Source organism: Marmota flaviventris, chromosome 1 (genome assembly GCF_047511675.1).
Source record: "Marmota flaviventris isolate mMarFla1 chromosome 1, mMarFla1.hap1, whole genome shotgun sequence".
NCBI classification, from domain to species: Eukaryota; Metazoa; Chordata; class Mammalia; order Rodentia; family Sciuridae; genus Marmota; species Marmota flaviventris.
In genome coordinates, this window is record NC_092498.1 from 207543308 (window position 1) to 207557839 (window position 14532).

At 51.1% G+C, this 14532-nt stretch overlaps 1 protein-coding gene across 4 annotated transcripts; it reads right to left on the reverse strand.

Moving 5' to 3' along the window:
- Positions 1-551: 551 nt before the first annotated feature.
- Positions 552-13625, reverse strand: LOC114090316 (cytochrome P450 4F3). 4 transcript variants are annotated; one of them, XM_027932467.2, is made up of 13 exons: positions 13519-13625; positions 12935-13133; positions 8898-9042; positions 7791-7844; positions 7573-7700; positions 5674-5795; positions 4615-4885; positions 3471-3537; positions 3145-3274; positions 1599-1732; positions 1450-1514; positions 1222-1304; positions 552-814 (listed from the first exon to the last, which is right to left on the reverse strand). In XM_027932467.2, exons 2-13 carry the CDS (start codon positions 13130-13132, stop codon positions 640-642), a joined length of 1572 nt encoding a protein of 523 aa, XP_027788268.2. In that variant the 5' UTR covers position 13133; positions 13519-13625; the 3' UTR covers positions 552-639. The 4 variants fall into 4 exon arrangements, with proteins under 4 accessions (XP_027788268.2, XP_027788270.2, XP_027788271.2 ...); XM_027932469.3 differs by lacking the exon at positions 8898-9042 and adding an exon at positions 10546-10690; XM_027932470.2 differs by lacking the exons at positions 5674-5795; positions 7573-7700 and adding an exon at positions 10546-10690.
- Positions 13626-14532: the final 907 nt, after the last annotated feature.

The following is a 14532-nucleotide window of genomic DNA, read 5'->3' on the forward strand; positions in this document are numbered from 1 at the left end:
AGCGACTCCAATGATCAGACACAATATAAAGCAACCATGCTTAGTCATGCTGAGCTCGGAGCGCGGGCCCATGCCTGGTGCCCGGCTATCCAGAGGATGAAGCAAGATTTGCGCTGGAGCCCAGGAGTTAGACATTGCTCTGCATAGATTCTGTCTCTTAAAGTAAGAAAAGCAGAAGATGGTGGGAAGGAGCAGGAGCAAAGAAAACACAACTGAGTTTGCTATTTTTAATAAACCTAGTAATTTAGTAGCCACAGCAACAGTGAAAAAATCCCATGATGAGAAAATGCAGGCTACATTAGGAGATGCGAACAGAGGTAAGGATGGTAAATATTTAGTGTTCTGAGCGTTTGTGACTCAGAGGCTCAACCCTGCCCTTACTCTAGGTCCACCTTCTGCTCCAAACCCTCCCAAGACTCCCACCATGTGCTCAGGGGCTGTGAGGCCAGCCAGAGCCAGCGAGGGTCGGGCCTCACCTCCCGCACCTAGGCCACCACTTTGGTTGCCCGACTTCCCCAGCGCCCCCTGCTGACGCTCGGTGAGACTCAAACGCAGGTGAAACCGTTTTATTGCTGGTATCTGCCCAGGTAGCTTGGGGGATCTGCATGGAGGGGTCCCCGGACCGGCCTCGGTGGGTCACTACGCGCCGGAGCTCAGCGGCTCCACGCGCAGCCAGAGCCCGCCCTCGGCGCGCAGGATCAGCTCGGGCTTCCTGCGCGGCTCGGTGTCGTCGGGCAGGACGCGGAAGCGCAGCAGCGTCAGCGCCAGCACCACCTTCATCTCGCTCATGGCGAACGTCTGTCCGATGCAGTTCCTGCGGGCGGGGTGGGGACTCTTACTGCGCCAGGGACCCCCATCCAGGACGGGATCCCCCTTCCGACCCTGAACAGCCTGAAGGGCAGCGAGGGGGGCTGACGTGCCTGGACCGTTGTGGGTGATCCTGTCCCCAGAGCCTGGCCCAAGCCCCCCCCCCCCCACAAAACTCAGCCTAGAAGCTGGGGTGGGAAGGCTCTGAGCACACGGTGAGTGGGCCCCATTTTGGACCGACCTCTTTGGGGACACACCCAACAGCCACTCTCCTAACCTCGGCACACAAACTACAAGAGCGGCAGGAAAGACACCAGCATCTGACCATCCGCAACTTCCCCCCTTTCCGCACTACCATCCCCAAAGTCCCGATGCCATCACCCCTCCCCCATCTCAGACTCCCGCTTTCCTTACCTAGGTCCCGCGGAGAAAGGAATAAAAGCTAGAGGTGACCTGTCCTTGGCGTTTTCTGGGTCAAAGCGGAAGGGGTCATACACCTGGAGGGGAGGTCCACCAAGACACAGTTGCTGGGTGGGGTCTGCCAGCACACCCACGGAGAGACAGGGGTGCGTGTGGTGGGGTCAAAACGCCACTCCACCCCTGCAGTGGACAAGAATGGGAAGAGGGAAAGGCAGGCAGCACCTCAGGGTTCGGCCACACAGCTGGGTTGTGATGAGTCCCGAAAATACTGATGAGGCAGGTGACTCCTGTGGGAGAGAAGGGACAAGGTCCAACTGCCTGATGGAGCCCTTTTCCTGCACAGGAGCCTCCTCCCCCTGCCTTGTGGGTACCTTTGGGGATGACCCGGCCATCGGGGAGCACAACGTCCTGGGTGCAGCAGCGGGAGATAACTGTAACTGGGGGGTGCAACCGCAGACTCTCCTTGATGCACATGGTCAGGAAGGGCAACTGGGCCAGGTCGTCCCTAAAACCACCACCACCCCCAAATTATCCCGAGAGCAAAACAGAGTTTGCCCGCGTCTGGGTGAAACCTTTTCTCCTTCTCATAAAATAAGCCCCAGATGGATCAAGTATTTGAGAATTGGAAAAGCAATTAGGAAAGGACTGGAGAAGCTGTAACTAGGTATCTTTAGCAGTTTTTCTTCAAACACAGTATCCAAAAAAAAAAAAAACACCACTGTAAAGAAGTCAATAGTTTGCATGAAAATAAGTGTCCTTGATACTATAGAGAAGAATAAAAATATAAACAAGTAAAAAACAAAATACACACATTTAATTGTGTGGGGGGGTATCAATTTTGTTTTTTTTATTATTATTATTATTGTTTTTGTTGTTTCAAGACAAGGTCTGGCCCCCAAACCTTGATCCTCCACCTCAGCCTCCCCGGTAGCTGGGATTACAGGTGTGCACCAGTAAACCCAGCTCACTGTACCCACTACAGCTCTTCTTCATCCCCCTCTGTCTCTCAGTCCCCCCTTCTCTTTCTCTGTACTCTCTTTCTCTCTCTTCCTTTCCACCTTCTTCCTTTTCCATCTGAGCCTTTCCTCTTCACACACAAACCTTCACCTCTCTTCTCTCCTCCCCCTTCTGTTTTACTCCTCCTCCCTCTGCACCGCCCATTTTGGTAAAGACTTGCTTCTTGACCTAGAGCACTGTTCCTCAGATGAAAAAGAAAATTCTTCTGCTAATCATTCAGGGGCTCAGTTGAAACCATTATTTTACCTCTAGCCGTGTTTCTCTTCCTCTCAACCCCATTCCTACCCTTGTATGCTTGCAGTGTCCCCCACCAGGGATCATTTGCCCACCAATCTGAGAGCTCGTGGAAGGAGATCCCGGGACTGTTTCCTTCTCAGGTCTCTAGAGCACAGAGCAGGGCTGAGCACAGAATGGGGCATGGGAAGACAGTGTGGGCCTGTTTTCTGAATGAAGGCTGCACCGATGAAGGATGCAGGTGCTCTGGGTACAACAGATGACTTTTACTTCCAGGTATCTCCTATGAATCCTTGGATTGGATAGGAAGTTAAGAATTACGTACAAGAGAAGAACAAACTTTTAGGAGGTGAAGATCCTTGAAAAAGTGCTATTTGAAAGAAAATAGAGGAAGTTCAGGGGAAGTCCATTTCCTGACCATGGCTGACAGTCCTGTTCTACCCTCACAGATTGTCACAGTGTCACTGAATCTCCCATAAGTTCAGATCATTTGTCCCCAAATACTGCAAATGTACCCTTGCTAGTCAGGTTGGGTACTAGGCCCTGCCTCTGAATTGGATCCTATTCCCACAAAGCAATAATGAAATCACAAGCATCTTACCCATCCCCACCTGGGGAGCAGGGCCCATGAGAGGGGCTCAGGGAGGGCCTTGAGGACTCACTCACCACTCAATCTCTTTAGGATCACGGTCCCTCAGCAGGTCTTGCACCTCCTTCCGGCAGCGCTCCTGGTATTCCGGGTGCTTTGCCAGGTTGTACAGGGCCCAGGAGAGACCACTGGCCGTGGTGTCATGGCCTGAGGGGCAGTCAGGCAGCCTTGGGCCTCTGGGCTGCTTCAGCACCAGAGGGTGGACAGCGCCCAAGCATTGAGGTCCCAGGAAGGATGGGAAAGAGGAGAATGGACAGAATGCAGTGATCCAGGGTCCACCCAGCCCATCGCTGGGGTGGAGAGACCCTCCACCCCCTCTGTAGTCCTGCACTGGGGCCCTCACCCTCAAACATGAAGGTGTCAGCTTCTGCTCTTATATCCTCATCCGACAACTCTTTTCCATCTTCATCCTGGAGAGAAGACAGGACATCCCACACCCCAAATTACACCAGGTCTGCAGGATCTTCAGTGTGACTGACACAATCTCTACAGATCTGACTTCAGGGGCTGGGGCTGGGGCTCAGCGGTAGAGGGCTAGCCTAGCCCATGTGTAGGCGCTGGGTTCAATCCTCAGCACCACATGAAAATAAATAAATAAAATAAAGGTATTGTGTTTGACTACAACTAAAATACTTAAAAAAAGATCTGTCTTCCATCCAGAAACCCAAGCCACATGCACCCCTAGACCTCTGTTGGTCACCATCATCTGAATCCCCACCACACAGTCATCCTGCTGGGCTTCCTTGCCTCCTAGTTTGTCCCTGGCAGGAAGAATAAATGATCCATGAATATTTTCATATTCTGTATAATTTCTGTATAATGAGGAATTTCTGAGAAAGGGTTACTTACTGGAACTTGGGTTAGAGGATTATTAAATGGCAATTTACCTTGGACATTAAGCATTTAACATTCCAAATACATTTGCTCACACTCTCAAGTGAGAATCTTACCTTAAGTCCCCAGAGGGATTTGGTTCTCAGGCTAATTGACTTTACCTTTCCACTGAAGATAACTTGTTTATTTTCCAGAACAAAGTTTGTCCCCTCCCTCTCCACCCTGCCAGAAGAGCAATTGTGCCACCTGTCCTATATAAGCTTAAAAACTCAAGATTGGAAGCTTCAAAACAGATTAAAATCTTGCATCATCTGGGGAAGGAAGAGTTGGGAATTGGGAACCATTGCTACAATCCTACTCAGGGTGCCATTACTGTAATAACTGGATTTTGTATGTCACTTAGTCACTTATGGAATTGATCAAAGTGTTTGGTGCATTTGTCAATATAGATATAGATACAGATATAAATGTAGTATACAAACTTCTTAACTTGCAAATAGATTAAGTTATCAGGCCCTTCACAGTTTCAGACTATGGAGTCCCCTGCTGGCTGCATCCAAGAGTTATCTCTAAGACCTATTCAGTTCTGGCTTGATCCTCCCTTCTCAGATACCTCCTATGGCTTCCCAGTGTCCTCCTGTTGAGAAGCTCACCTTGGTCAGCAGGAGCACATCGATGAAGTCCAAAGTTTTGGACTCAGCCTTGGCCTTGAGGAAGTCACTAATACCATGATCAGGGAGGGTGCGGCGCCGCTCCTGGATGACAGCATCTGTGAAGTCATGCACCAGGCGGCAGGCCTTACGGAAGCGCTGCCCACTGGGGCTGAGAAGGTACAGGAAGTCCATGTGCATGAGGAGTTGCTCATTTCTTTTGACCACAAGGGCACTGAGCTCCAAGATGGCAGCAATATATTCACTGGGCTTCCTGTAGGATGAGGACATAAAAGGAGGCAACATCTCAACATAACTGATGCCCAAGGAGGACTTCTCACCAGCAGCTGGGAGCTACCTCCCATCAGGAAAAGTGAGTATCCAGCAACACATGGCCTCTCAGATACACAGTGGATATAGGCCATCAGGTTGACTTTCCTTTGTCTCTTCTCTCTCTGCATCCCATGTCTGTGACCCACCTTCATGCCCCAAGGAACCCAGAGCACAGTCTGGTCATCAAGCTCCTCTCCTTTGTTCAGTATCCAGTCCTGTCCTCTTTCCTGCCTGATACTGTTCACAGCTCACACATCGTTCTCTTCTAACTGGTCCTAGAAGCAGCCCCTGCCCTAGCCTCCTTGCACCCAGTGTCAACTCCAGGTACTGTCTACACGAGAAGTCCCACAGAGTTCAGCTCTGATCATGCCCATCATCAGCTCAAACACCTTCATTGGTTCCCTGAAAACCTCCTGATAAAATTCACACTCCTTTGCCTGACTTTCAATCTCCTTAAGACCAACCCACTCCTGCCACTTGATCCTCATCCACAGAGTCTCCTTCTTGCCTGTTGTACACACTCTGCTCATTTGAGCCCCCTTACCTTTACTCAAACAATTCCACCTACTTGGAAGAACTAATTTCTCTCTCCCCTTCCCTGTCCTTCAGTGCCAGTTCTAACTCACAACCTCCTGGAAGCCTCCTCTGGCCCCTACACATAGCCCTCCCTCCCCCACGGACTCACTTGAGTCCCTGGCCTAGGTTCCAAGACCTTAGGAAAGGACTCACTCCTGACAATTGCTGTCGAAACTGAAGACGCATTTCTGCAGACTGTCCAAGGTCATGAGGCTGATGTGCTCAAACATGTCCAGACAGGTGCTGCCCTCTGAGACCAGTTGCCGCCACTTGGCCTGGCCAGAAAAGAGAACACGGCTGGGGCTTGGCCTTGGCTCCCAGAGCCCCTGCCCAACTACTCCTACCAGGATGGACTCTTCAGAGCCAGCCTCATTGAGGGTCTTCTGTCCAAGGCCCCCAAACCCAGGGAGGATCATGTTCAGTAGGAGCAGAAGCTGTTCCTACTGAGAAATGAATGCCCAAGGCTGGCAATCAGTCCAAGTCCCAGCACTGCCTCTGTGCACCTTTAATCACCTGTTTGCTTCTCTGAAGTTCCACATGTCAAATCTTCAGCAACAGTTAACCTGATCTGCTTCAAAGGCTGATTATCGGAGATTAAAAACCCTGCTTCACCATTCATGCTCACTTACTAGCTAGGTGATCCTGAGCAAACTCCCTAATTTCTCTCACACTCAGAATGATTATTTGTCATGGGCAAAATAACCTGTGCTATTCATGGTTGTGGAAAATAAATTGGACAATATGTATTAAGCAATTGGCATATGGCATAATTTCTGGTATACATCGAGTCTTCAGGGTTAGCTTTCCTCATCTTCATAGAGATATATTGATTTTAAAAATATTTTTTAAAAATCTCTTATATTGGGAGAAGGAGTCATGCATAGATACTGAATGCAAGGTTCCTAGCCTGGACCATTTCTCAAAGGTATGTTTGTAGAAAATAACCCCAAGATGGAATGACTCCTCTGGGTGAGATTCAGGCTAGTTTCTGTTTGCTATTAAAGCAGATTCCCTAAATCTAGTGTAATGGAATATATCAATGAGCAGGCACCTAATGAAGCCAGCCTTGTCACCACCATGGGATTCGGTGGCTTGCAGCAAAGATTAAAGCAACAAGAAGCACAGGTTGCTTGGTGAGTCATGAGTAATCAACTACCCTTTGCCACTGATCCAGGAATCTCATGTCTTCTGGAAGAATCCAAGAACTGATAACAAGCTAACTTATTAACTTACAAGTAAGAAAAATCCTAAGCACTTCACAGAAACCTCATCCCCAACATTACCCTGCTTCCTAAATCCACATCTTTTGCAATGTGATTTTTCAGCAAGAAAAGAAGGAGAATCTATTTTAACCCCATTTGATTATGTGATAGAATTCTGACTTTGGCCCATACAATGTGACTAAAATGAGGTCATAAGCTCAATGAAGCCTATACTTCAAGAGACACTGCAGCCTCCTCTCACACCCATGGAACCCTATCTCTGCCTTGGATCCCCAGATTATCTTCTGAAGGGACAGAATCATGCAGAAGAGTACAGTTGTCCGAGATGAGGACATTCTACATCAGTCAACCCCTAAACATGCGAGGGAATCTTCCCAGGGTCATCAAAGTTGCCTACCTGACCCACAGCTGATCATATACCTTGAGTGATTCCATCTGCATCCAATTTATTTAGAAGAACCAGCCTACTGACTTATACCCTTGTTAGCAACTCTAAACCTCATTGATTTTCAACCAATGGGTTCAGAAATGACTTGTTAACAACAAATTCATCAGCACTGTGGCTTTACAGACCTTCTGTGAGAAAAGCATAGAAACTAACCCCTTCTGAGCACCTACCATGCACCAGGGACATAACTCCACTATATTATTTAGGACAACTTTTAAGTACAGATTTTTATTCCCATTTTACTAATGTGGAAACCGAGGCACAGAGAGAAAGACCAATGGTCTCAAAATGGTTCATCAGAGCCAGATCTGTAGATCGGCTCTGTCTGTGACCCTTCTCCCACCCAGGTTCAACTTTGGACACTAGGTTCAAGAGACTCACATGCATGACATTCGTACTGTCATTGAAAATCTTCATATAGGGCTTCAGGATGTTGAAATGGAAGGCAGGTGTCAGCAGGCGACGATGGTGGTTCCATTTGTCACCAGAACTCAGCAAGAGCCCATCCCCTGGTAGGGCAGCCATGGGCAGTGGGCAAGGGCACCACCTCACCCTGGCACCCAGGGTTCCCCCAAGCCCTGTCATCTGCAGTTACTTACCCAGCCAGGGCTTCAGGAAGCCGTAGAAGATCACATCCTTCAGTGCAACCGCAGCTGACGTGAACAAGAACAATTAGGGCCATGGAGAGGGGTAACGGGTGGACTGTGGGAGGAGGTGGAGGCTCCTTTAGGCAGGGCTTGCACTCCCCCCCTCTAAGACCAGCATAGCAGGAAGGATTCCAGGGGAGAGGAAATAGGGAAGAGGGAGGAGGCTAGAGGGGACCAGGCCAGGCTGCAGCAGCAGAGCCATGAAATAGCTACACACGGCACAAGACAGACCAGCATACCTGGGCGTGAGTCCTACAAGCTCCAACATGTTCTACAACATTCTAGCACAGCACAACACTCCACAGAACTTATAGGAAACCCTGTCCACCCAGCACCATTTGACATCTCCTGACATAGACCCGAGACATGTGACAGGGACACTTGTTATGTCCTGACATGGGCAAAACATACATGACCTGCCAAGACATATACAACATCCTCTGACATGAACCAGAGAAGGTCTAACGTGACATCTGTGCCCCACAGACAGAATTGAAATATGGTCCTATTCATATCCCAAATATGGCCCAGATGTGACCCAACACATGTTATCCAATGTGACCTGGATAATAAGACCTGCTTTAGACAACACTCAAATTAGGTCTCAGTCTCTTCTCCAAGGGACTCTGGGACCCAGACTCCAGACACACACCACACACATGGCCCAGATGAGGCCAGCAGAAAGAAAAGATAATCTACAATAGAATCACAGACAAAACCACACAGACTCTGACATGCCCCAAATGTCCTTGGCCACAACAGAGCCCTAGGCAGGACCATCACCAAGGATCCAGGTGTAACCAGGCATACATTAGCCAGCTGTAACCAGGATCCGGGAGTAAATGTACATTGGCAAGTTGTGACCATTCAACAGATGTCACATAGACATGCTCCAGACATGAGCAGACATGACCAGAGGTTAGACAGGTGGGGGTCCAGGTGAGACAGAGGCAGGAGCATCACTGCTGCAGCCCCTCCAGCTTGCACTAGGTCCCCGAACAGCTTGAGGCAGCACAGAGACCTTGGCAGCAGGCCAGCTGGGGTCATGCCAGTGTCTACCTGGAGCAAAGAGCACCGGCTTGATGCAGGTGGGGTGGAAGATGCGGACCACGGGGTTCCAGGGCCCCACCCACCAGCAGCACACATCCCCAAAGGTGCTCGCCAGACCCTGCGTGTACAGCAGACCTTCTTCTGAGCCCCGGATCTGGAGAACAAACAGAACCGGATGCACACTCCCCTGGGCTACCAGAGAAGGACCTACAGCACTAGACCAGGACAGGGAGTGCAGGGAATTCCACTCAGCAGGTCATCATCCTCCATGCTGAGCCCTGCCTGGGCTCTCTGCCCGCATCCTCTGCACATAACAGTCTGGATCCCTCAGCTACAGTCACAGAAATACTCCTTCCCCTCTTGCATCCCAAACACTACACACCTGGGTCATCTTCCATTGAGTTTCCCAGATAGGCATTGAGGCTCTGAATGAGAAAGTCACATACACGCTCATGGCCCTCCAGATAGTGAGTCACATGCCTGTGACCAGAGTCTGAATCCATATCCTGAGTGCTTAACCACTAACCTGCTTTGTGTTCCCCCAAACAATCACACTGGGGGTCCCATGCCTGCCAAGACTTGGGCAATCAGAATTGCAGTGATTAAATGGGAAATCTACCCTCCGATTCAGGCCAGGACAATTGAAGTGAATAATGGGTCATTGATGGGAATGCTGGGGGAATGAAGAGCTCTTTCATGGAAGTGAACTTCGGGGGCTCTTCATTCAAGCCCTGCCTTGAACGGAAAGTGGTGCCAAGAGAGCAGACAGATCTCTCTGGACATTATTTGAGAGCTGGATCTAACTGAGCCTGAAGATCAGCCTCCCTGGACTTTACACTAAACAGATTCCCTCTCTGACTTAGAGCACACCGTAGTGAGTCTCCACCATCCACAACTGAAAGAGACTTGAGCAGCCAGAGAGTCAGGGACCTGCCCCAATCACCAAGCACTTTGGTATCAGAGCCGTTGCTCTTTCCCCTGCTCAACTTGGTCTAGCCAAGAATGGGAAGGGCAGGGGGCAGGGGGAATGAACTAGGCTGGGGTGGAGTCTCCTAAGAAAGACTCCTAGGGCCTGGAGCAGGAGGGCAGGGAAAATGCAGGGGACAAGCCACAAGAAGGAATCCACCCACCAGAGTTGGGTATCGTGGAAATAGCAGCCACGCTCCTCCTCCAGCCACAAGCCCTCCTCGTGGCTCTGGGTCTGCAGAAGGGCAAGGCTGGGGCAGGAGTGGCAGAGGGGCTTGGGCGCATCCCCTGCCCTGCTCTGGTAGCTCCTCCTCCAGGAGGGCTCCAGCTGCCCTGGCAGAGACCCTGCTGTCCACCAGCTGCCACAATCTGTCTCCCTCCAGCCCATACAAAATGTTGGGGTTATTGGTCCAGATCCATTTCCTTGAACTAGGGGATCCCTCCAGGAAAGAGCCCTGGATTAAGGCCTCTTGGGACTCTGGAGGCACTGAGAACACTAGGGTGGAGGGGTGACCACAGTGGAAGAAAAAGACAGTGAGATGGGGTCTGTGGAGCCCACGAAAGAGAGAGGAAGAAGGTGGAGAGGAAGAGGGAAGAGGGGGCTGGGCGAGGCAGGGGCCCACGGAAGCCTGTAGGTGGAGAGCACTCAGATGTGTCATAGCGCCCACCACCAAGAGCTCTGCATGGGTACCTGAGGCACTGAGGACAGATCGGACGATGTTGGGGTGGCACAGAGTGACGATGGGAATGATGGGGCCCAGCCATGTCATAAAGCCCTGAGGATAGGTGCCCACCAGCTTCGACACTTCCTTCAAGCCCTGCTCTGTGGGTTGGATCTGAAAACAAGGCAGGGGTGGTCACCTCCTGACATGGTTGATGTCAAGTGTCAGCTTGTCAGATGTCCCCTGAAACATGATTTCTGGGTGTGTCTGTTGGGTCATTTCCAGAGGAGAGTGGCGTCTGCATTGGTAGACTGAAGACACACCCTCCCCAGTGTGGGTCCCCTGAGGGTCCAGAGAGGACGTGCAGGCAGGGAAAGGACAGGTTCTATCTCTCTTTGGAGCTGAGAACTCTTTCCTGCCCCTGGACATCAGAACTTCAGTTCTCAAACCTTTGGACTCAGAACTTAACATCAGCAATCTCCACCCAAGGTTTTTATGCCCTTAGGCTCAGACTGAACTAATGACACCACCATTCCCTGGTTCTCCAGCATTGATAGTGTGTAGTGAGACTTCTTGGACTTCATAATATATGAACCAGTTCCCCTAATAATCCCCTCTTCTCTCTCTCTCTCTCTCTCTCTCTAAATATACATACATATGTGTGTGTACGTATATACACCACACATGCATACGTACATACACACATATCTTATATACATATGTACACAGATATATGTATTTATTTATGTTTGCGTAATGTCTATATATATATGTGTGTGTACGTATATATATGCACGTCTGTATGTGTAGTACAATCATGTGTATAGTAGTCCCTTAAGATTGCAGTGCAGCTGTTGGGTGTGGTAGTTTTCACCTGTAATCCCAGTGACTCAGGAGGCTGGATTAGGAGAATCTTGAGTTCAAGTTCAGCTTCAGGAACTTAGTGAGGCCCTAAGCAACTGAGCAAGACCCTGTCTCTAAATAAAATATAAAAAAAGGGGCTGGGGATATGGCTCAGTGGTTAAGCACCCCTGGGTTCAATCCTTAGAACACAACAACAACAACAACAAAAATTACAGTAGCTGAAGAATTTGAAGAACGGCTATCACCCAGCACTTTGTTCTTTTTCTGTGTTCGAATACTTTTAGATACATAAATACTTAGTACTGTGCTCCACTTGCCTACAGCTTTCAGAAAGGTAACAGGCTGCCCAGGCATGAACCTAGGAACAACAGGCAACACCACGTAGCCTGGGTGTGTGCACGGCTACACCGTCTAGGTGTGTGTGAGGCCACCCCCTGGTGTAGGCAAAGGACAAAATCGCCTCATGACGAATTACTCAGTAGGGTTCCCATGATTAAGTGATGAAGGACTTTGTGTGTGTGTGTGTGGTGTGTGTGTGTGTGTGTGTGTGTGTGTGTGTGTGTCCGTGTCCTTTCGTTCTCTTTCTCTGGAGAACCCTGACTAATAAACCATCCCAAGAGCCACAATACGGGCTTCCTATGGCCTCTGCAGGTGGTTTGCCTTCTGCAGTGAACACATGTCCCAATTTTGTAGGGATGGAGGGAATCTCTGCCGCTCCTGTCCCATCCCTCTCAAGACCCTATCCGAGTCCCAACAGTGCATCCCAGGGCAGACGGAGAAGTCAGGTGACCTCCATCTCTCCATCAGGACTCTCCCACCCATGAGCACCTGCTGCTACCCACATTCTGGCAGATCATTCTGCGCATGCTCTCACTAAACCTGTGCCCTTTACAAGGGAAGCAGCCAGAGCACAGCTCCCTAAAGTGGAGGGCAGATCTAAGGTCAAGGTTTAGAGTAAAGGGTGGGGTCGAGGAAGGCTTCTGCAAAGGGAAGTGGCAACCAACTTCAATCTGGGTTGGGCAACAGGGCCCATGGGTTCATCTTAGGGGAGAAGAGAGATAAGAGGAAGGCGCCCCAGGAGGGAGAAGGGGGAGGCAACCCAGACCCACCTCTTGGCTGAGCTAGTCCACGGGAAGCGATTGCTCATTTCCGTGAACAGCCCGAAGCCCATAGATGGGCAGACACAAAGAAATGGTTCAGGTAGGAGCAGACCTGATCAGCACCCCTGTGGAGGACTCAAGTCCAGCAGCAGAGAATACGGGAACACCAGGGGGTCCTCACTCCGTGTAGCCCACCCTGGGAGCCCCTCAGGGATGCACCAACGCGGCAAAGACAGGCCAGAAATGAATCCCAAAGCAGACTAGGCCGCGGGAACAAGGAGGTAAGAGGGGCTCGGCCCATCCCGGGGTGAGCACACCCCAGAGCACCTGCCTTCCTTGTTCTCTGCTGTCCGAGACCTTAGCCCACCCGACACCCAGCTCCCTGAGCCCCATTCCTGACCCCTCAGCAGTCCATACACCCCAATAGCCCAACCCAGCCTGCTGCCACACTCACCATGCCCACGTGACCCAAGAGCCAATTCCGTTTGGGGGGCTGCGGGAAACATTGGAGGCGACGAGATTTTTCATAAAAAGCATAGATCCAGGTCAGGCTGCGGGCCAGGAGCCAGGAGGCCCCCACCAGCAGCAGGAGGACCCAGGGAGAGGCTTCCATGGGCCCCAGTCCCAGCCAGGACAGGCTCAGCTGTGGCATGCTGCAGGAAAGAGGGGACAGAGGGTGAGCTGCGGAGGCCCAGGAGAGACGATTTCTCTAGGGTCCCTGGGCAGGGACAGTGGTGTGAAAAGGGCAGGAGGGCTCAGAGAGGGGAGCAAGAGCGAGGGCAACCCAGGGAAAGCATCAGGGAGAGCAGAGACGAAGGTGGAGGAGGAAGAGGAGAAATTGGAGATGGGAGGAGAACAATGAAGAGAGACTGATGAGAGTCCAGATCTTCCTGAGTCATAGACAAATTTCCGGGGACTGTTACCCGGAAACCACCAGTTTCCCAGGCTGGCTGGCTCCCTGGAGCTGCCCCAGCCCTGGGCAACATCCTTCCCATATCAGGTAAAGATCCTCCAGTCCCACCAAATCTAGTCTGGCACCTTCTGTCAGGAGCAGCTTGTCCCCAACAGGCTCTTCTCCTCTCCTCTGGGATTTCTTTGTCCCTGGTTGATGACCTGGAGGAATCTGTGGGAGGCTGAGCTGGGCTGGGCTGGACCAGCCAATCCCAGCAGGCCTGCCTGGGCAGGCAGCCAAGAGTCGGGGTGGAGCCAACTGGGTGCAAAGGGGAACCCTTCCGTGGTCACGGGCATGGGCACGGGCACTACGTCCTTAGAACTTGGCATCTCCTACCTGAATAGAAAACATGTTGTGGGGGGTGAGAAAGGGTGACTGAGTGATAAAGTCTACAGCCCCACCTGCTCTTTCAAAGCCAGGGTGCAGGAGGTCGAAGGATGGATTTATGAGTTCAGGAGAGCAGGGCCAGGCCAGGCCTTCCCCCAGAAGGTCTCCAGACCTCCTCTCCAAGCATGGACTGCGGGAACATCACGCACCATTGCTCAGTGAAAAAACAAGGAGGCTCAGAGATGGAGACCTGTGGCTGACCAGCGGCATAGCCTGGCAAGAGTTCAAGTCCTGCTTCCAGCCAGCGCAAGGCCTGGAGTGAGACCTGACTTCTAGGAGCAGCAACAAAGAATCCAGCCCTGCCGAGCATTACCTGGATCAGATTCCAGGGATAAGGAAACCAGCTGAAAGAGCTCACCTGGGGCTGGGCTCATTTGGAGCAGGAAGGTGAGAGAAGAGAAGGGCTAAGAGGGGACCTCAGGTAATGGGGCCCAGGCAAGGGAGGGCAGAGCCAGGAGACCCTCGTCCTTGCTCTGATTGTGGAGCGCTAGCCCTCCTGGGCTCAGTCTTTCTATATGGGAATTGGGGTATCAGGTGAGAACATTAGAGGGGGCATATGGAGTATAGGAAAGGGGCTGGCAATTACGGCCTCACCTGCTTGAAGCCAGTCCTGTACTCTGCAAAAGACTGTAGGTCAAGTCTTTCTACTGTAGGCTCTACTTTTACATAAGGCAAGACTACTGTGTGCCAGCAGCTCTACATAAATGGGACCT

Excerpts from the sequence above, each read along its gene's own strand:
- LOC114090316 (XM_027932467.2), bottom strand. The coding sequence starts at position 13,132 with ATGCCACAGCTGAGCCTGTCCTGGCTGGGACTGGGGCCCATGGAAGCC. Across the intron at positions 9,043-12,934 it reads TCTTGGGTCACGTGGGCATG|ATCCGGGGCTCAGAAGAAGG; the intron begins GTGAGTGTGGCA and ends TTTGTTCTCCAG. Across the intron at positions 1,515-1,598 it reads TGGCCGGGTCATCCCCAAAG|GAGTCACCTGCCTCATCAGT; the intron begins GTACCCACAAGG and ends TCTCTCCCACAG.